Source organism: Plasmodium cynomolgi, chromosome 12, assembly GCF_000321355.1.
Source record: "Plasmodium cynomolgi strain B DNA, chromosome 12, whole genome shotgun sequence".
Taxonomy (NCBI): Eukaryota; Apicomplexa; class Aconoidasida; order Haemosporida; family Plasmodiidae; genus Plasmodium; species Plasmodium cynomolgi.
Genome location: NC_020405.1, coordinates 314,473 through 336,109, shown reverse-complemented (window position 1 = coordinate 336,109; position 21,637 = coordinate 314,473). Strand labels below are relative to the sequence as shown.

Genomic DNA, 21,637 nt, shown 5'->3' with positions numbered 1-21,637 from the left:
CCCGATTTTTATCAAACAATATGTTACTATATATGTATATATAATAGTTTAGATTAATTTAAATTTTTGAAAAATTAATTTCTTGATTCTTTTTTATTTTTCCCGTTTTTGCATGATGATTTAGAACTTCATTTGTCAGTTTGCGAGTTTGCCAATTTGCCAATTTGATAATTAACCCATTGATCTTTTTTCCATTGATCTTTTTTCCATTCATCTTTTTTCCATTCATCTTTTCCTTTCCCCATTTTACCTGTTTATTTTTACAAGCCCCCCTTCCCACATTTGCTGATTCCATGATTTGCCAATTTGCTTGTTGTGTCTCCCTCCGTGTATGCCAAAAAATAATTTATCCATTTCAAGAAAAGAATCATTGAATGCAATTTTTTTAAAAATTTTCTCCCCATTTGTGCATTACTACATACATTTCACTTTTTGCCAACGCGTGCGCAGTATATATATTTTAAGAGTTGCTTTCCAGTTTTTTGTTTACCCCATTTTATTTATCGTTCCATCTGCAAGCCTGCTGCGTAGTCTACATTTCCAGATTGATGCGCCTTTTTTTTTTTTCTTTTTCGCGCATGGTTGACGTTTGACTGATTTTTTGTTTCATTTTGTTTGACTTTCTCCGCCACGCAAGCGTCATTTTGCATATCCACTGATAAACACCCCCTTTGCTCATTTGTCCACAAGTATATATATCTCCGTTCGCAAACTCGCCGCCCACCACGTACTTCAACATGCCCGGTAGCACAAAGAGCGACACCAAATTAGAGAACGAAATCCGAGTAAGCTACAAAAGTGATGCTCTAGATTACGTCTACAAAGCTATTGTTCTGTTTGAAACGCACGATGACGTGATTTTGTCCGGTGTCGGCAAGGCCATCACCTCGGTGGTCAACGTTGCAGAGATGGTCAAGAGAAGGGCCAAGGGAATACATCAGTGTACCAAGATTTACGAGAAGGAGCACACCATCAAGAGGTAGGCATGCTGGGAGCGCGTACATAGAGCTATATATGGAGCGTTTCCGCGCAGTGTATATTTTGCGTGACCGCCTTACCAGTCAGGCAGCTCTTGCCCATTTAAGCGCAAATGCGCATAACACTATGTTGAGAGCCTAATCAACATGCAAACGTACCCCAATTTTTGCACCCCTTCGCAGAGAAGACCCAGTTGCCGCAAAGAAGGATGACAAGGAGGAGGAGAAAAAGTCCGGGGAAGGAGAACCCGAAGAGGGTGAAGAAAACGATAAGAATAAGGAAACGGAAAATAGAATAATTGAATTCAGAACCACCGTCCCCTGCATAAAAATTATTTTAACAAAAAATGATACAAACGTGGACAATAAGGACGTAGGCTACCAAGCACCTTTAGATGATAAGGACGTGAATGTCATGACTCCTGATCAAATACTAAAGGAAAAGTCCTACAGGCGAAAATGTGTTTTTTTTTTTTTTTCACGCACATAATGGAGCATATGAGGGAAAGACATCCCTTCATTTTGCCGCTACTAATGTTGGGACATCCCGCCCTTTCTGCTGAATGAGTCATTTGCCTATCCTTTTTGTTCTTTTACTGCCTAACATTGAACTGTTTTTTCCCCCATCGCAGATAGGACAGGTCGAGGCGGAGACAGATTCAGATCGTCTTACCGCAGGAATTACTATGAGACGCCCATGTGGAACAACAGAAGATTTGAAAAGAGAAATTAAATAACGAAATCGTTTTAACGAAGTAGTTATTATCTATTTTTTTTTCACCACGAATATGCACTCCGCATGTCGCGTGTAGCGCAAAGCATACACCGTATGTCCAAGCCGTGTTCCCTGCAGTATATCTCGTATCGCATACCACGCACCACACATGGCATATGGTACATTGCACATCCCATATCGCATGTCACATATCTCGAGACGCGCACTAAGGGTCGCATATCACGCTTCGCATACCGCACATCGAAAACTGCGTACGGCTTATCGCGCTGGTACACATACCACACCGTATCCAGCGCATCCCGTATCGCATGTATCATACCGCGTATTCCAGCCCCCCATTTTCACACGTCATAATTCCATAGACCCTCGTCATAAGCATTTATTTTTTGCCCAGAATTTTGAATAAACGTTTTGTTATATGCGTATGTATGTGTAATGTCACGTGAAAAAGCGCATATTATATTATATTATATTAAATTATATTAAATTATATCAAATTATATTAAATTATATTAAATTATATTAAATTATATTAAATTATATCGCATTATATCGCATTATGTCGCATTATATCGCATTATATCACATTATATCAGACTGTATCTTATCATGTTATATATATTTTTTTTGAAATTTTCCTTTCCCCATTTAAAGGGGTAGTTATTTTTTAATGAGTATAATCCATCCACCTCCACCCGTATATCGAGATAAGGTGTATTAGTGCTACTGTTGCGAATCCTTTGTAATTGTTGCTATGTAGCTTAAGTAATTATATATAAATGTGTATTTTTAAGTGTTTTACGTGGGCACATATCATTCTGTTTCCAATGTTCTCAAGTGTGATTACGAATATGGTTATGATTTTTTTATTTTTTCCAATTAATGTTTAAAGTTAAAATTTTTTCCCATTTTATCAAATTTATTAACGTTAGATTAACTTTTTTTTTATCTGTCGACATGTTTTATTTATTAATAAAACTATAAGCTTTATATATTAAGTGAACAAAAAAAAAAAAAATGGAAAGCATGGACTGTTCTCATATGGTAAAACTTCCAATGTAAGGAATATGGGGGAGGGGAAATTTAAATGCATGGGTGAAAGACATATCATGTTTGACCAAACTGATTCGTCCATTTCGCATCATCTTTATACCTCCTATCCGTTTGCCTACTTTTTGAGAGAATATCTTTGCCAACTTAACCGCCGTGTATTTCATGTCAGCATGTAAGAAAGATCATGAAGAAGGGGACGTTTCTTATTTGCACGCACATCGAATATAGCGTTTGTCTGATGGGTCTACGAAGCCCTATTTTTATGGGTATGCAATGCGCCTCCTCCGTCGAAAAGCCTTTTATCCGGTTATCCTCCATTTGATTTTACCTTCCCATTTGTATCAATTCGTTCGAATGGCAAAGGGGAGTTAAAATAAGGGGTCATTTTGCTTCCTTTATGAACACTATTTATTCGGTCTTTTCTCGAATTAGCAAAAAGGATATACGAATTTGTTGGAAAATGTGGGACAAACGGTTGCCTTCGAAAAGGGGAACCCCCAATTTGCAGTTACATAAAAAGCGCAGAATGTGTGACCTGTTCATGTAAAAATAAAAGAAAAAGCTAAAATTTGAAGTTAGAAAAAAAAAAAAAGTTTACGCTTAAAAATGCACAGAATGTATGACTTGTTCATGTAAAAAAAAGAAAAAAAGGTCACTTTTTCTTATTTAACCTTAACAGTTCGCAACTTTTTTTTTTCAACTTTGACACTGATTATAAAGTAATAACTATTTGAGGACTGCAGCGCAAGAAAGGGCGGGGGATAGGCAAGCACAAAAAAACACTGAGTGTGTGTTTGCGGGGTTGGGTGTGCCTTTGTTCGTACGTTCACTTTATGCATGTGTATGTGCCCCCATGCGCTTGTACATACATGCGCGTAAGCTTTGCGAGAAAGGAGCCCATCCTGGCTGCCCTTATGTGTAACAGCGGAAAAGCAGGAATTGTTGTGTAGCACTTTTTGCAAGAATTTTATATGCGGGAAAAATGTAAAAAAGAACGTGCTTGAAAATGCAAATGTACACATGAGGGGCGCATAACCAAGGAACATAAATTCATCCCACCGCTCTTTTTTTCAGTGCAAGGAATTTTGTAATTGTAAAAAAAGATTTTTCTTTCATTTCTGTTGCAGATATGTGTTTGTACACGTACATTCATACTCATATACATGTGGCACATGTGGAGAAACCTTTTCCAAATAGCAGCCAACAGAATTGTCATTTTTCGATTTAGTGCCCTTCACTGTGTATACTTTGCGTCATGTAATTATTATGACCATATAATAATTTTTTTTGTGAGGCAGTTGTGCATATTTACAATGAGCAGTTTAGCAGAACTGTGATATTTTTCGAAAATATATATCCCTCAAGGGAGGAGATATATTATAAAATGTGCTTTTATCAGCCTAGCTCCTAGGAGAATGATATTACAAACAGAAAAAAAAAATAAATAAAATGAAATAAAATAAAATATAACATAATATAATAATATAAGAAACGAAACAAAAGCTTACCTTAAAGTTTACAAATAATTGTAAACAATGAGATATGCCAAGCGACGATCGCTGTTCTCCCCCCGTTTGCTTCCGCTTCATGATTGAATTTATAGGAGATACTCTTCTCACTGCCTGTAAATTAAAACGTTTTCCAAAATTAGTGGCAAACGGGAGTAGAAGCAGCAGAAGAGAGGGGAGGAAGCGACCCACTTAGAGGCTCTACACGAGATAAAAATGTTGGAGTCATTAGTTGAAAAGCTACTGAATAAATTCCTCGCGCCATATGTCGAGGGGATTGAGAGGAACCTACACTTGGGGGTATGGTCAGGTAACATAGTTCTAGAGAACTTGAAACTTAAGCCGCAAATAACCGAAATATTAGATCTATCGTTTAAGATAATCCATGGGAACATAGGAAGAATAAATATACAAATCCCATGGAGTAAGTTAGGGAAGAGTCCCGTATGTGTGCTCATTAAAAATGTACACATATATATAAAACCAAGAAGCTACAAAAAAAGCGAAGATGTGATCATTGAAGAGTTGAGAAGAGCCAAAATGCATAGGCTGGAATTGTTGGAGGAAGAAATTTCTCTCATTAAACAACAGAAAAATAAGGAAAAGTCATCGGAAAAGTCTACGCTTATATTTAAATTGTTAAATAAAATTATTAACAATATCCATGTAGATATTCAGGACATTTTAATTCATTTTGAAGACCCTGAGAAGAACTTTTCCATCGGATTTATCCTCAAGTCGTCCTCTGTCAAGAATAGTCTTGTGAAGGATGAAAACGCAGCGGAGGCTGCCAGTTCGGGCGCAAATGCGGGTGCAAATGCGAGTGAGCAGTATAAGAAGTTAAATCACATTATCGAGTTCAAGGGGCTGTGTATCTACAGCAACAGTAATATAAGGAAAAAGCGCAGGAGGAAGAAGGGAGAAAAGGGGAAAACAGGAGGCGAAAGCGGCCCAAGTGGTCAGAAGGGTCGGAATATCTCTGAGGGACCCCCCAAGCGGCAGGCCACCAGCGCCTCGTCCGATTCTCTAACGAGGGGAGACCCTGATAAGGACGAAAGGGAAGACCTGAAGAATAGGTCATCTCTGTCCGACGACGAAGATGAAGTAAATGATACCAGCGGCAGAGTAGATAATTTGGACCGTTCGTCTAAGGTGAAGGACGACTTGTCCATTAGTTACGACCAGAACGAGGACCTGACGTTCGAATCCAAGTTAGGGAGTTCCGACGGAGAAGAAGGTCATAATGGTGATAGTAAGGACAACTACTTGAAAAGAACGCTAACCCAGATTAGCAACCTTTTAAAAGATGATGACAGCAAAATTTTAAATTACTACAACTTTGAGTATCTGATAAAGCCATTCGACTTGGTGTTGCCAGTAGAGCAGTCCAGCAATAAAAAGGAGCTGAAGGCCAAGCTAGAAATAGGGGAGAAGTGGGAAGGAATTACGCTAACCAGGACGCAAATTACAAAAATTATCGAAATAATGAATGAAGCCAATAAGTCCAGGAATCAAACGAACAAACTGCTGCTAAAGTATGCGTGTACAGTCAAGCTAGACATAGAATCGCTGCGAAATGAAACCAAAAACGAATTTATGAATCTGTACAATAAAGTTCTTGCAGAGAAGTATAACATATCTACCACGGAGTTGACCTCCCAGGAGATGAACCGGTTGCAAATTTTGTACGATGTAGTTGGGGTAAGGCATCTAGCCAAGTGGAGATTGCAATGTAAAAACACGTTGGAAAAAATAATAGAAGAAAAAAATTTGAAAAAAAAATATCTCTACGACTCTATATATAAGCAGCAGTCATGGTGGTCCTGGGTCACAGGTAATAAGAAGGACATTGAAAATAAGGTGCAGAGTATTTTAAATAGTGAGCAAGATATTATAAATGAGAAGGAGTTGTATATTTTGCAGGAAGCTATGACGAACGAGGATAATTACGATGTGGTGCTTCCAACCAAATATGATTTTCAGTTCAAATTGGCAAATTTTTCCATTAACGTGTATGATGATTGTAAGAAGGGGAGAAGAAGACGGGCGCTGCTTCATCGAGGGGAGTTAGCAGAAAGGGGAAGAACTAACGCTAATGTGTTGCACCCTATTGGTGGGAGCGCAATTGGTGGGAGCGCAATTGGTGGGAGCGCAATTGGTGGGAGCGCAATTGGTGGGAGCGCAATTGGTGGGAGCGCAGTTGGTGGTGGACTAGCGAAAGGAACTTGCAATCCGATGAGCAACCCAGTGGGGGAGGGCACTTCCAACAAATGCTATAGCAACAATTTTGAAGACCAGCTGGGTGAGGAAATATCTCTCAGCGGAAGTGAAGACACCCTGTTGAATAGCTCCCCAGCTATGAGCCCCTCCAACAGTAACTACATCAAGAAGGGGATCAAGTATGAAGAAATTAACATACTCTCGATAAATTTCTACCAAATATATTCGTCCCTATCGTTACAGTCCGTGGTGGACCACAACGATAATGATAATTTCCAATGGAAGTTCATAATAGAGTTACAAAATTTCGTAGCAAAGCATAAGAGCAAAATTTTTATGGAGTTTAGGACGAACAAAAATTTATTCCCCTATAATGTTAGCAGTACAGGAAATAGCCTTTACCAGAATCCAATTTATTATTCCTTGCTACATAGCCAAAGTTTGTGTGCCTATGTGGAGATAAACCACTTAGTGACTGAAAAGGGGAACACTCTGTCCACTTTGTTAAGGTTGAATCCGCTGGAGCTGTACGTGTCTCCGTTACTTATTAAGAACATCCTGTCCTTTGCCTTTCCCCTGATAGATATCGTTAACAAGAAGCACAAGTCCGTTTTGCGGAGGGGCAAGGGGAAGGGCTCCGTTGTTGGCGACGCTGCGGCGGAGGCGCCCCTGAGGGAGGAGCCCCAGAGAGAAGAGCCCCCCAGTGAAGAGCTCCCCGGAGAATCTCCCCCCGGAGAAGGGCTCCCCAGTGAAGCGCCCCCCGCAGAATCGCCCCCCGGAGAGACTCCTAGGAGCGCCGCGGGCGACGGTCAGGCGGACACGTCGGAGGATGACGAAGAAGACGACGAGGCGCTGCTTCACATCAAGAAGATGGAGCAGACGGAATTGATAGAGGGGCTGAAAGAGAAGGGAGAAAATGTATACAACAGAGCAGTCCAGCATTTGCCCGAACTTTTCGAATTTTACATTCATATATGTGGCCCAATATTGCACTTTGATAATTTAACCAACGGTATTGTCGAATTGCACCTGGGTAATTTGATAGCCAAAACGGAGTGTCCTTGCACGTACAACAAATTTAACTTGATTTTCGAATTCAACGAAACGCAGATTACATGCTTGAAGGCGTCTCTGCATGGGGGTGGGGGCACATGCAAGGGTAAAAATGACGCAGATGTGAGGCGTACTGAGGTGGACATGGTTAGTGGATTGTCCCCCATCAAAAGGGAGACTCCAACTGTGCAGGAGGAAGAAAAAGAGGAGGAGGGAAAGAACCCGTCCCCTTCTGTGGAAGAAACCCATTTGAAGGACAGCTACTGCAACCGCATAAAGGAAAAGACCCAGAAGAGTGAGAAGTTCTACATACTGCAGCCCATCCCTGTAAAGGTATACGTGGAATACGATTTGAAAATTTTGAAAACGAACATTATTTTGGATGGTATTTTTTTCCAAATAAATCCAGACGCAGTGAGTATCATATTGGCTGTACCGACATCCATTACGAGATATTTAACTCGGTTCTACTCAAAAAATAAAAAAGAAAAAGAAATTCTCAAAGGTAGAAAGAAGACTTCAGTGGAGAAGAAGGTAATTTCTTCTTCCAAGGGGGAAGGAAATATTTGCTTGAAGATTCCTTCCTCGGAAGGAGCTTCCAAAGAGAGTAACCTCGTCCATGTTCGTTCTCCGAATGGTGATGAGTCTAAGGCCAAGCAGATTGATGAGAACCAAATTAACAAACCGGAGGAAGAATCCTTTCTCTACGATATTGACTTTTTAATTAAAAATTCAGCCTTCTCTATTAAAAATGGGAAAAATAGGGAGGTGCTCAAGTACGAGGCCTGCGGAATATCATACAAGAATTACTTACAGAAAAAAAAGAAAATTGTGAAGGTTGAAATAGAGCAGTTGTGGATTTGTGACCCAAGTAATAGGCAGCCAATTTTTTTTACTCTAACGAAGAATGTGAATTCGAAGGATATTTTTCTCTTCCGGTCGTTGTCGACTTATTTGGAGGAGAAGCACAACGCGATGGTTAATGGCGGTGTCTCCCAAGGGGGGGTGCCACCACCGTTACCGCCACCTCCACGGGGGGAGGGTACCAATTGTGGGGCCCCGTCCAGTGGGGATGCAACCAGTGATAAGCTTGTTAGCAGCCGCAGGGAGGAAAATCCCGTGAGTAGAGATGCCAGCAATGAGGAGAACGGCTCGAGGGGCATAGCTCGATTTCAGTCAGCTCAAAGAATTGAGGAATTTATGGAGAGTGATCTTCTGAGCGAAGGGAAGGAATGTCCCAAAAATAATGATCTGGATAAACGTGGGCAGGTGAGGACAGGTTCGAACGGAAGTAGCCCTAACGATGGGGTAGCGGCGTTGAAAGTTGGCCACGCGGAGGGTGCGGTGGGTGCGGTGGGTGAGGATGTTAGCGGTCATGGGGACGCAATCTGTGACGATGAGGATGTTAGCGGCGATGGGGACGTAATCTGTGACGCTGACGCTGACGCTGACGATGACGACGACGACGATGACTTTATGGACGCCATCGAAGAGAAGCAACTGTCCATAAATCTGCAAATCTTGCAGAAGCAAAACCAAATCAACAGGGCCAACACGCACGTGAACTTGATCATTAGCGATATCGAACTGCATTGGAAATACAAAACGATAAAGCAGATATTCAAAACGATGAAGGAATACAAGAAAAAGCTGCAGTATGGAATTGAGAAGGACATGAAGTATATCAAAAATAAGTTAAAGAACGAGGAGGAGTTAAAAAATTATAAGATGTTCATTTCGGAACACACCTTGAGGAGTGTGCAGGAGACGTTAAATAATGTGAAAAATTCTTTGAATATTTTGGACATAGAGTCTGCCAAGAAGAACGTTGAGGAGGAGGAAAGCGCGTGTGCAGGTGATGGCACACATATGGGAAGCTCTCAGATGGGGCAACCGGCAGTACACCCCGGGGGGGGCAACCTCCTGGAGCCAATTGGCAGAGATGAGCATGTGGTTGGAAGGAGCTTACAAAGTGGTGTCGCACAAAGCGGTGTCGCACAAAGTGGTGGCACACAAAGCGGTGCACATGGCGGTGCACGTGGCGATGGCGATCCCGAGGGGGACATCCTTAGCAATGGGTTGAATAACACCCTACCGAAGCTGTACGGGCAGAAGAACTCCTACGTGAAGTACTTCTTCAATTGCTACATTAAGAGTGCCTCCCTAGCCTTCTGGCAAAAGAGGAAAATTTTCTCAAAAATTCAAGTAAGCAGCATATATTACGAAAATAAGGTGTACTTAAATTTTGATCAGAAAATGTTCGTAAATATCGAGAAGGGTATCATATCGATGAATAGCAAAAATATCATTTCGAATAATATAAATGATTATACGTATGATTTGTTCATTTCGAGGAGGAGCAAAAGGTTTGGTGCAACCGATTTTGAGAGAGTGAAACCCAGTGAGGATAGCAAAGGGGAGAATGTGAAGACCATGTCGGAGAGACGAAATAGTAAAGACATTTTAAACTACATCAATGTGGATAACCTATCTGAGGAAAATAAAAAAAAAAAAAAACAAATAAACAAAAAAGGCAGGATTTATTTGTTGGAAAAATCAAGGTGTACAAGGATAAGAGAAATTACAACATATGTTTGCTCTGCGATATATCCAGTATATACTACATTTTTTATTTACGCGATTTGAAATTATTTTTGGAGTACCTAGATGATGGCATTCTGAACGTGTTTATTAGTAAATCGTATAAGAAAGTGGTACAGGTAGCTCAGGCGAAGTATTTTCTCTTCCACTGCACCATCTTGGATCCCGTTGTTATTATTCCGGAGGATAAAAATATAATATATAATTATCGCGGGGAGGTTAAAAATGTGTCCAAGTGCTCCAAGGCGAGCATCAATGGGGGTGGGAATGCCAACCGAGGGGGGAACTCCATCCCGTATATTGAATCGTATTTGAAATTCCATTTGGGCACCGTAAAATTTAAGAATTCGTACACGGTGAATTACACTCAGGGGATTGTGGAAAATCAGCGAAGGGCGCTGCGTGAGAGGAGGAGGAGGAAAAGGCAAGCAAGACAGGGAAGAGCAACCATCCAGGGAAGAGAAACAACCCAGGGAAGAGCTACCCCGAGGAAGCGTCAAATGGGCGTCCACTGCAGCGATAAAGGCGGAAGCTCGACCCCAGGTGAGGCAACAGAAAATGAGGAACTGGAAAAAAATGATAAAACAACAAGCGTGGGCGGGAAATACGATTTTACTCTCTATGTCGATTTGCTAGACATGGAATGTCGCGCTTGTGAAAATGGGGGAAGCATCAACATAGAAGGGAACATTCTACAAAAAGTGAACATAGGATTATGTCTAGTCAGCAGCAAGGATGGTGTTTTTATTTACTTCAGTGGGAACGATTTTTGCCTAGATTTGACTGTATTTCAGTTGGCCTTTTTTTTAGATATTATTAATGAGAATTTTTGCTACAAGGGGTACTTCCCTATGTGCTTCATTTGTGATAGGGGCGTGAATATAGACAGCATGTTGAACGCGGAGTGGTTCCGCAAGGGGAACATTAATTTGGGGAACCTGAGTGTTCGCCGCGGGGGGGAGGCGGCGGAGAGGGGGGGAAGTGAGGTCAAAGGGGTGAAAGGGGCGAAAGGGGCGAACGAGGGGAAAGAGGCGAAAGAGACGAACGAGACGAACGAGGCGAACGAGGCGAAAGCGGCGAACGAGGCGAAAGCGGCGATAGGGACGAACGAGACGAACCGTTTGAGTAGCCCCCCGGGGCCGCTGAACCCGGTCGCGAGCGAACCCGTGATGAAGAACGGGCTGAAGTTATATCTGTACATAAATTTGGAGAGCCTTAAGATTAAAACCTCCTTTGATGGAAACACCCCAGTAGCCATAATAACGTTCCAAAATATAAGCATCTCGTTCCACCTAGTTCTTCTAGATTTTTACTACATTTATTTTTTCGACCTTTATAGTAACTCCCTCTACATTGATGATGTGAGAAAGAACTCCATTAATTACTACAAGCGAGTGGCATACTGCTGCATCGAGAACGAATCAAACAGGGTGAAGAAAAAGAGGGGGGCCAAATATTCTGAGGAAAAAATGGGGGTGAATTTTGTGAGGGAGAATGCCGAGACCAAGTTATCTCTGATTAAGAACACGAGCGCGTCGGTGTATAGCAACTCGTGCGTTTCGATCCTCGACGAGGAGAACAACATGAGCAGCAGTGCTGCGGTGGGGAGTAACCCTGTGGTGGGGAGCAACCCTGTGGTGGGAAGCAATCCCGTGGTGGGGAGCAACCCCGCGGTGGGAGGCAACCACCCCTCGGGCGATCGCTGCGCATCTCCCCCCACAGCTGCGAAGGACTACAAAGCACTGCTGAGATACATGTTCGAGAGCAACGTATTTCTGAGCGAGGAAAAAAAGAAGAAAAGGCAAAAAGGCATAAAAATAAGAATCAATTCCTTTATAGAGGATATCATCCTAAGCATAGAATTGGATGATGCGTATATCTGTTGCTTTTTTATCATTTTTATGGATATATATAAATTCCTGTCTACTGGTTTCAATTTGAGCACACTGCATCTGTACCCAAAGCCATCTCCCTACATCGTTTCGGCGAAGGAGCCAGGAAGGAAGAAAAGGGGGAAGAAAGTTGCTGGGGCGTATGAGCATGACCGTTCTCAGAATGATGTTGCCATTGTAGGAAAGAACAAGCATAATTTGAAAGAGGATAAGAAGGAAACCCACTCGGAAGAAGCGAACAGGTATGGCAAGAATACGAAAAGGTATGCTGTGGAAAATATCAGGATTGAGGAAAATGTTTTTAAATCCAAGGCGAAAAGTGAGACAGAGGGAGGCGGACGCCCTGGCAAGCAGGAGAAGATTTCCCCAGGGGGAGGAAAAGAGGAAGAAAAAGAAGACGATGGAGGAGAGGGCCACAATCTAAGGGATAGGGAAAAAAATATATCGAGAGGAAGCAGCATGAATTTTAGTCGATTCAAGTTTATCAGAGAGCGCTTGGGGAATGAAAAAAATCAAACCATAACAAATATAAATGAAATTTTGAAGCTGGACAATAAACCCATTCACATAAGCTTCAAAGTGAATAATGGGAATTTTATTGTCTTTACGGATCTAGAGAATGTAGCTCATCCGATTTTGATGTGGTCCAATAACTTCGTTTTCTCCTTCTCTCTCTTAAATAAGTGTATAATATTTAGGAAAATTTATGCCGTAAATAGTAAAATAAAGCGAATTAACTATGTTAGTAATTTTGCTAGCGATGTGAGTAGGAGGAGGAGGAGTAGGAAGGAAAGTGGGATGAGTGGGATGAGTGGGGTGAGCGGGGTGAACGGGGTGAACGGGGTGAGCGGGGTGAACGGGGTGAGCGGGGTGAGCGGTGGAGCCGCCAAGGATGTATCTAACCCACTGCACAATTATCACAAGAAAAAAATTTTACTGTGTGATAATTTAAATGTTAAGGGGGAAGCGATATACGAGTCAGTCGACACGAAGAAGGAGAATTATATTTTAAAAGCGAACGTGAGGAAGAAGGACTACCCAGAGTTTATCTCCGTTTTTGAGCTCAACATTCATATTGGAAATTTTGACATACGGCTGTCGAATGATGATGTGGAGATTTTGCTGAGAGCCTCGTCTACCCTGTTCGGCGATGTACCCAGCTCTTACACCAACATCACTGTGGGTGCGGTAATCCCTCCCGTGACGTTTATTCATACGAAGATAAAGAATAAATTTATGAGGAATAACATTTATTTTGTGATGAAGGAAGTGCGGGATGGCGAGGAGGAAGGTGTGGAAGATGCCGTGACTGGGAAAAGCGCGCGAGATGCTGATCAGAGCTCAGCTCAGGAGCTACAAATTACGAACATAAATAAGCTGAAAGGGGGGAAAAGAAGAAGAAGGAGAAGGAGAGCGGTCGTGGGGACTGACCTTAGCAATGTGGGGGAAGCTGTGAAGCAGGAGGGAGACACCTCATCGGAGGAGAAGCAGCCAGTGGGAATAAACCCCCTTAAGGAGGAAAAGAGGCTCGTTACAATGAAGAAGCAGAAAAGTGAGGTAGACCTATCCGAGTCGAGCAACAACGTGATTGAATCATTTTCGTACAACGCGTTGTCTGAAATTTCAACGGACTCCAATTTGACGATATACTCAGACTCGTCCTCCACAGAGTCGTACACAACCAGCAGGATATTCTCCAGTAAATGTGCATTGCAAAACGAGTCAGAGTCAGAATTGGCTAGTGGTAATGAACAGGCAAATACCTATCGTGACATCAAAATAGTAATAAAGCTACACAATGTGAAGTGCACCTTTATCGACGACATAAGAAATTCAATCGTGCCAATAATCAGGACCATCATGAGTATGAGTTTATGTTTAAATTTTTACACAGATGAATGTTCCTACAATATAAACGATTTAAATTCAAAAGTGGAATATTTTAATAACTGCATTGGAGATTGGGAACCCTTTTTGGAGAAGTGCAACATTTCGTTAGACATCCATAAGATACTACCAAATGATGCCATTAGTGAGGATACAGAGTTGGGCAAATCTCCCATCAGTATAATAAAAATAAATAGCGTAAATGCTTTATGGTTTAATATAACCCCTCAGTTAGTTAACCTCCTGTTTTTGTTCCTTCCTGTGTTTACAGAGAAGGTACTTAAGGGGCTGAAGAAAAAGCAAAACAATCGATGCGTGCAAAGTAACACATTTGAGAAGGAAGAAAATCAGGGGTCACATTTGTCCCTTTTTAACAACAATTGTGAGAGCGTTTCTGCTGAGCTAGATGAGAAAAAACTTGGCATTAAAAGCAAAAGTATTTATGAAGACTGCTCTTCCGTTTTTGAATCAATTCCTGGTGACATGGATCAGAGCAAGGAGATTGATTTTCATTTGGATGACTTCCTGAAGAAGGAGGAAAATCGAAACAGTTACGATTGCATGAAGGATAATTCCGTTGTTTATTATGTCAATTTGACTAGTGATTTTTTTTACGCCTTCGTGATGCCAGAAAATACCGTGGAAGAGGTGAAGAAGAAGCGCCCCTGTGCAGATGCTAAGGGGAGAGGTTACCCAATTGTGCACGAGGGAGGGGCTCCCATGGATGTCGCGCAGAAGCAGAAGAAGGGAAGAACAAACCTCGGTGAGGTATCCCCTAAGATGGCATTGCACACCACGATGGGTAGTGGAAACACTCGTGATGGAGTTAAAAAGGACAGTTATCACAGTGTTGGAAGCGACGCTGACGGTTTCGAGCCCGATTGCGAGGCGGAGAAAAGTGCCCCCGAGTTGTATGCCAAGATTGTAACCACGAACGAGTTGGTCTCCCTAGATCGATTGCTTGTCAACGAGATCGCGAACAACTCCTTGATAGAAAAGAAGTGCCTGTATCTGTACCTCATCCCGATTCCCCCTACAAACGTGGTGAATGTTATACATGATATGTTTCCCGATATGAGTAAAAGAGACATAGTGCTGGATTTGATGATAACGAAGAATCCGAAGAAGACCATCGAGAATTTGCTGGTGTACGGCCAAGGGAGAGGGGACGGAAAGGAGGCAAGAAGAGGTGGGGGGGGCACGGCCAATTGGAGCGCCACCCACGGCAGGGGAAACGCTCCCAGTGTCAATGGCAGTGCCAATGTCAGTGCCAGTGTCAGTGCCAGTGTCAGTGCCAATGCAAATGTCAGTGCCAGTGCCAATTTGAATCCCAATTTGAATCCCAATTTTAACATTAATTTTGTTTCCAACTCCAACTGCAAAGCGACGATATCCCAGGGGGGGGAGGAAAGCACCTACGACAATAACAAGTATAACGCAAACACTGTTACGGATGAAAGGGGGATGACGGAAAAAACGATCGAGGGAACCGACATCGGGGCGGACGAAATGGAGCAGTTGGGTCGGGAGGAGACCACAGCACATTTGAGGAATGACGATTTGTTCGCTTCGAATGATGATTTGTCCCTGGAGGGGGGGCGGCAAGAGGAGGACGACGACGAGGAGGAGGAAGGAGAACTGCTTGACGATGAGGACGGTACTTCCAAATGGTGCAGTGAAGACGAGGTGGAGGATGGACACTCGATGGAGGAGGAACACTCGGTGGAAAGCAGAAATAGTTCCAGTGAAAGCCACTACTTTAAGTACAGCCAAAGGAGGAAAGAGTTGGGGAACTCCATTTTTGCTTCGAACAAATTCGTGGGCCCATTTCTGAAGAACTGCGAGTGCGTCCTTATCAACTTGATCAAGAACAGCTGCACAACTCTGACCACATCGCTGAAGAGCAGCAACGTGATTCACATGTTGAAGCCGATGGACTATATTTTTGATGAGGCGTATGGCAGCGGTGTGGGGAGCGGGGCCCCCCCGCAGGGTGACATAAGAGTAGCGGTCCGCGGAAAGGACGACTTGGTGTTGAACAAGCCAGGAGTGAACAAGCCAAGGGTAGACAAGTCAGGCGTGGACAAACCAGGCGTGGACAAGCCAGGCGTGGACAAGACAACCAAGTGGGACATGTTGAACGAAGAGATGGAGAAGCAGACCAATATGGCCTGCAAGTATCGACTGAAGAATAATTACCTTCCGCAAACCTCGCTCGCGGAGACAGTGTGCGAAATCATATCTCCTATGCCGAATTACAAAATATTGTTCATGTCCTCAACGGTTCGGATTGTAAACAAGTGTGGCATTCCTCTTGAGTTTTGTTTCTTCGATGGAACGAGAAACCCCATATTGCTGACGTCTCTGGAGAATAGGACCATACCGATTAGCACGCTCTACCCTAACCACAGCGACTCGTTTAAAAATTACAAGGTCTCCAACAGTTTGAATATAAACCCGAATATAAAACTGCGTCAGAAGAATAATAATTTGAGTTTCACGGTTATTTTGAATCATGAGTATTTATTGTCTACTCCCGAGTGTGCATTTTGTGGCCCATCGCATGTCTACCTGTCCTTCAAGCCGATAAATCTGGTAAGCGAGGAGAACGCGTATTACGAAGTGGTGAGTTCGAGGGGCAAAGGAGAGGTTTCCAAAGGAAGAGGCGCCAAAGAAAGCACCTCCTCAGTTAGCGGCATACCTGGTTTGGGCAGAAATAATAAGTTGGATAGTCCGAAAGCGGAAGGACACACTTCCTCCGGGGGGGAGATCTATATGTCCGATGGATCATCTCCAAAGAATGGAGCAAACGAACTGATGGACATCTCCTCCATCAGCAACGAAAATGGATGGTCTGATATTTTGAGCTCTGACATTAACCAAGGGACATATGTGAAGAAGTGCAAAATTAAGGATAGCAATAGTTACCTTTACTTTATAGTAAAAATAGAGAATAAATTAAGTGCCCTACCTGCAGAAAAAAATTTGAAAATTATTACTATATATCCTCATGTGAGTGTAGTGAATGCCATTCCTGCTTTGGTAGATATTATAATCACTTCTGAAATTTCGGAGGAGAAACAGAACGATTACGTGTATGAGGAGAAGGGGAAGATTGACCTTTTAAAAAACAAAAAGGTGAAATTGTTGAGGCAGTGCGAAGAGATCAATGCGTACCTGAGCAAACTCGCGTCAGTCAAGCAAATCAGTTCTGGCAGTAGTTCCGCAGGTGCCACAACTGCTATGATAGCTGGTGGAAGTGCAGGGAATGTCGCAGCGAGTGGTGGTGGGTCGAGTAGTGGCTATACGAATGACTATGTTTGGGGGAAGGGCGCACAGAACAACGAACGGGTGTATGTACACGAGTTGAAGCGGTTGGAAAAGGAAATAAGTAACATCGATGAGGAAATAAAAGTGAAGAAAAAGGAGCTATCTTCTTGTACGTCAAATAAAGGTTATGTGAATAAGAGATTGAATCCATTTTCCATTTTTTATATTTATGAAATTAAAAAGTATAGCTGCCTGAACATGAGGATGAAAATTGGGAACTCGCAATGTGAATGGTCTGACAAGCTATTCCTGTTGGAGGATGACGAAGAATCGGTTATGCGATTTTCTCTAAATTTTAAACGGTTCGCTTCTGTAGAAGTGGAATTAATAAAAAACTTCAGTGGGTATTTCAACTCGTTGAGTAGCATCCTAGGGAATAAACAACTGTACATTTTTTCTCTACCTCGATGTTTTATTGACAGAACGGGTCTGGGCATCAAGGCTATCAACTCTAATAAGTATTACCCCATTATTAACGGCATAACGTTGTTAGGAGACACTTCACAAATCGATTTGCTATTACCGCATAAGACGTACCACAATGATTTTTTAAGGTCATGCCGAAATGGGGTTCGAAGTTATGATGTAGGGGGGGTAGAGACATATAACGACTACAGTGATATTTTCAACGATTTTAATTACCCCTGTCCTGTTGATAACACACTGATATTGTTCAAGGCGACGTTACCCCCCATCGGTAGCTACACCGAGACGAGCGTGGCGTGCAAGAATTTCTTTTACACCTTTTGTCTGAACACGGAAAAGATTAAGACGACAAATATACCGTATATCATTAGTCGAATAATCACTGTGGTGCCTCAGTTTATCATTAGCAATAAGCTGAACTACCCCATTTTGGTGAAGCAGTTTCAGACGGATAAGATTCAGGGGGTTCGGCAGAATGACACCTCTCCGCTGTACTTCCCGAAGAAGCAGAATATTTTGCTCTTCCGGTTTAAGGCGCTGGAGGGGGTGAAGGAGGACGAGGGGGGCGACGGGGACGGCGGCACTGGCGATGGCTGCGGCGATGGTGCTATTGGCGATGGCGACTGCGGCGATGGTGACTACGGTGATGGCGTTAACGGTGGCGGTGGCCATACCGTTAGGAAGAGGGAGGACTACGTGTCCCAACCCTCCAAGCAGTACAAGATAAGCAAGAACCCATTTTGGTCGTCTGTCATATTCCCGAGTGAAAATTTCGTTGGAACCAATTACATGGTAGTGAGCAACAGTTGTGCGAAGGAGGAAAAATCGGAAGTGTACGTAATTACGTGTATCCCGGACATGGGAACAAAAAACATAATAATCGAAAGGCTAGATAATAATATGAACAAAGGGTTTATTGCATACAACAGTTCCAGCTTGGCAAGATATTTGAAAATACGAACCTTCCACGATGACACGAAACACTTGAAAATGGATGAAGAGGAAAATTGTAAATTAGAAAAAAATCTGTTCATAAAAAATTTCCTAAGTACAGCTGACATGGAACATTATTTTAATATCGAGTATGAACAGTCTAGTTACCTCGGGTGGGTTAATCCTTTCATTTATGTTACACGGAATGTACAGATAGAGATTGTACTGCATGACATGAAGACCATCCCAAGGACACCCTTCATATTGAAATTCGCACAGTATAATTACGCGCAGAAGTTATTCCAAGTGTATTATTATGACGTGATTTTTATCGTCTCCATAGAATATATCCAAGATTTGATAACGATTAGGTTGACTCACAGAATTAATATCCCTAGGGGGGTACCTCAAGGTAGGGGAGGATTTGCTCCCACTACCCCCTGTGCTTATGACTCCCTTGAGGGTGGAAGATTTTCTAAAAATTCTGTGGACATGCAGGAGTACCACAAGGTAGAACTAACTGAGGGGGGGTACGAGTTGAGGGATAAAAGTGGCCTTGAAATGGGAGTTGAGAGAAGCGCCATGGGGGGTAGCTATATTCAAAAGAGGATGATGATTGGTCACAGTGAATATAACTATGTGAAGTATGGTGCGGAGCAAGACTGGGAGGGAGAAGCAGAGGGAGGCGGAAGGGGGCACCAGGGTCACGTGAGTGGCTATGGAAACGGTTATGCAAATGGGTATGCAAACGGGTATGCAAGCGGGTATGGTAAAGGCCACGGCAATGGTAACGGACATGGTAACGGGCATGTTAACGGGCATGGTAACGGCCATGGCAACGGCTATGGCAACTACTACTACGGCGTGGGCAGACGGGAGGAAGCCGTGAAGATGATCAGCAACACGTACAAAAATGTGCACATAATTATCAACGTGACCCAAATAGGGGTAAGCATTATATCGAATATCCTAAAGGAGGAGGTGTTCTTCATCGAGCTGTCGAAGCTGTGTGCCCTGTTTTATATGAAGAACGAGGAAGAAATTATTGACATAAAAATTACGGACGTGCAGGTGGACTGCCAGCTGGAGTCATGTGAGAAGTGTGTGCTTTTGGCGAACCGGGGCATAAGTACCAACAATGGTAAAAGCGGTGGGGCAGGAACCACATCAGGAGGGGCATCTGCAGGGAACAGCGAAAAAGAATTGAAGAGAATTAAAAATGCGTATGGTTATCACCCCCAGGGAAGTCGCGCCAATGGGATGAGCGTTGGGGGAGTAGGTAGAAAGGGCAGTTACTACATGAGCGAGATGGATGAGCTATACGATCGGAACAATAGCAGCAGTGGAATCGGTGGTGAGGGTCGAGCCCATTTCACAAACAGCGATATAATCAGTAAGATGCCTAGTGATAGCGGACCAGGAATAATTGGCAAAGGCATGAACACAAATGACGAAAAAATATTTTTAAATATTTATGTGGAGAGATCCTTCATATCTCATAAGGACGTAATTTTCAAGAAGATACAGGTTTCTTTGGATGACGTGGAAATCGAAATGGACGCCGAAACGTTAAACGGAATTAACCTACTCATAGCAGAGTACATCGAAGGGATAAGCGTCGTGCAGAAGAAGAACCTACTCTATGAGGAGATCCAAAAGTGGACCATTTTACCCGTCTATGTAAATTACAAGTCACCAGATATCCCCTTAGCCATAAACATACAATACATGCAGATAGATAAATTCACCCTGATCGTTTGGTGTTCCTTTTTATTGGACAAAATGCACATGATGAGTGATTTGCTGAGAATCGGTTTACGCATATTGATGGTGTCGGGGAAGTTAGAATTGCTAGGTGCACCTGTGACCCTGAATCAGGAAATTTTCAATAACATCCGTGTTAGTTTGAAGTCTTTTTATGCACTATTGAAGGATAAGTACAGCCATTCTATTTTGGCATGCCTAGGGTTCATAGTGGGATATAGTAGCCTGATTAACATACCGAAAATTCCCCTCGAAATTGGAAGGAATACCATAGGGTTAGCCGTTTACGCTGTGGATAATGTAAGTGTAGGTATTGGAAGCTTCCTCTCCAATTTGACGTTCGATGCAGAATACATCAACAGGAGACAGAAGGAAAGGAACTTTAAAACAAATACGAATATGAAAGAGGGGCTCCTAAGTGCTGTGAAGAATATTGGTGAAGGGGTGCTAAGTTTATCCAATATTGTTACTAAACCAATTGAGGGTGCCCAGAAGGAAGGAGTTGGTGGATTCTTCAAAGGGATAGGCAAAGGGGTAGCTGGATCGTTGGTCAAGCCGTTAGATAAAGTAGGCCAAGCCGTATCAGATGTTACAAGAGGTATAAAAGCTGAGGTGTCCAAACCGATTGGAGGACATAAATACAAAATCAAGAGACATAGAAAGCCAAGAATGTTATGGGGAGAATATGGAAAAATAAAAGAGTACAATTTGCAAGAAGCTGAATTGAGAGAATGCCTAGGGTTGAAATTTTCAAAAAATATTATGAAATGTTTGACGATACATAAACAGGAGAATCACCCTCCTGCACATTATTCCTTGTTGCTATATCCGAAGATTATTATTTATGCCAATTTGTATGCTAACATGTTTCTTGGTGGTAAGAATGCTGAATTCTTGGGGGACAAGAAGATCGTCGGGGGGGGCGATATCGTGATTTGGTCACTGAGGATTGAAGACATCTCCGAAATAAGGGCCTCCAGTCACGGGGTGATAATCCGCACAGGGAACTCCAGCAACCTGGTGTACAAAATTCCCTGCAACAACGCCCTTTTGATAAACAAAATTTACCGCGAGCTGCACAGCTCGAAGAGCTCCATCAACTCGACCATCATCCTGGGGGACGCGCCCTCCTCGCCGCGCGTTTAGCAGTCTGTGCGAGCAGTTTGTGCGTAGCAGTTTGTGCGTAGCAGTTTGTGCTTAGCAGTTTGTGTGTCGCATTTTACGTGCCGCATTTACGTGCCGCAGTTTGCGCTCCTC

At 42.7% G+C, this 21,637-nt stretch overlaps 2 protein-coding genes across 2 annotated transcripts; both read left to right on the top strand.

The window, feature by feature from the left end:
• Positions 1-737: 737 nt before the first annotated feature.
• On the top strand, positions 738-1,710 carry PCYB_121740 (ALBA homolog; the record flags this gene model as incomplete). Its single annotated transcript, XM_004223505.1, has 3 exons — positions 738-979; positions 1,161-1,438; positions 1,610-1,710. The coding sequence occupies 3 exons, from the start codon at positions 738-740 to the stop codon at positions 1,708-1,710; spliced, it is 621 nt and encodes a 206-aa protein (XP_004223553.1).
• Positions 1,711-4,490: 2,780 nt separating this feature from the next.
• On the top strand, positions 4,491-21,526 carry PCYB_121730 (hypothetical protein; the record flags this gene model as incomplete). Its single annotated transcript, XM_004223504.1, has 2 exons — positions 4,491-10,108; positions 10,162-21,526. 2 exons carry the CDS (start codon positions 4,491-4,493, stop codon positions 21,524-21,526), a joined length of 16,983 nt encoding a protein of 5,660 aa, XP_004223552.1.
• Positions 21,527-21,637: the final 111 nt, after the last annotated feature.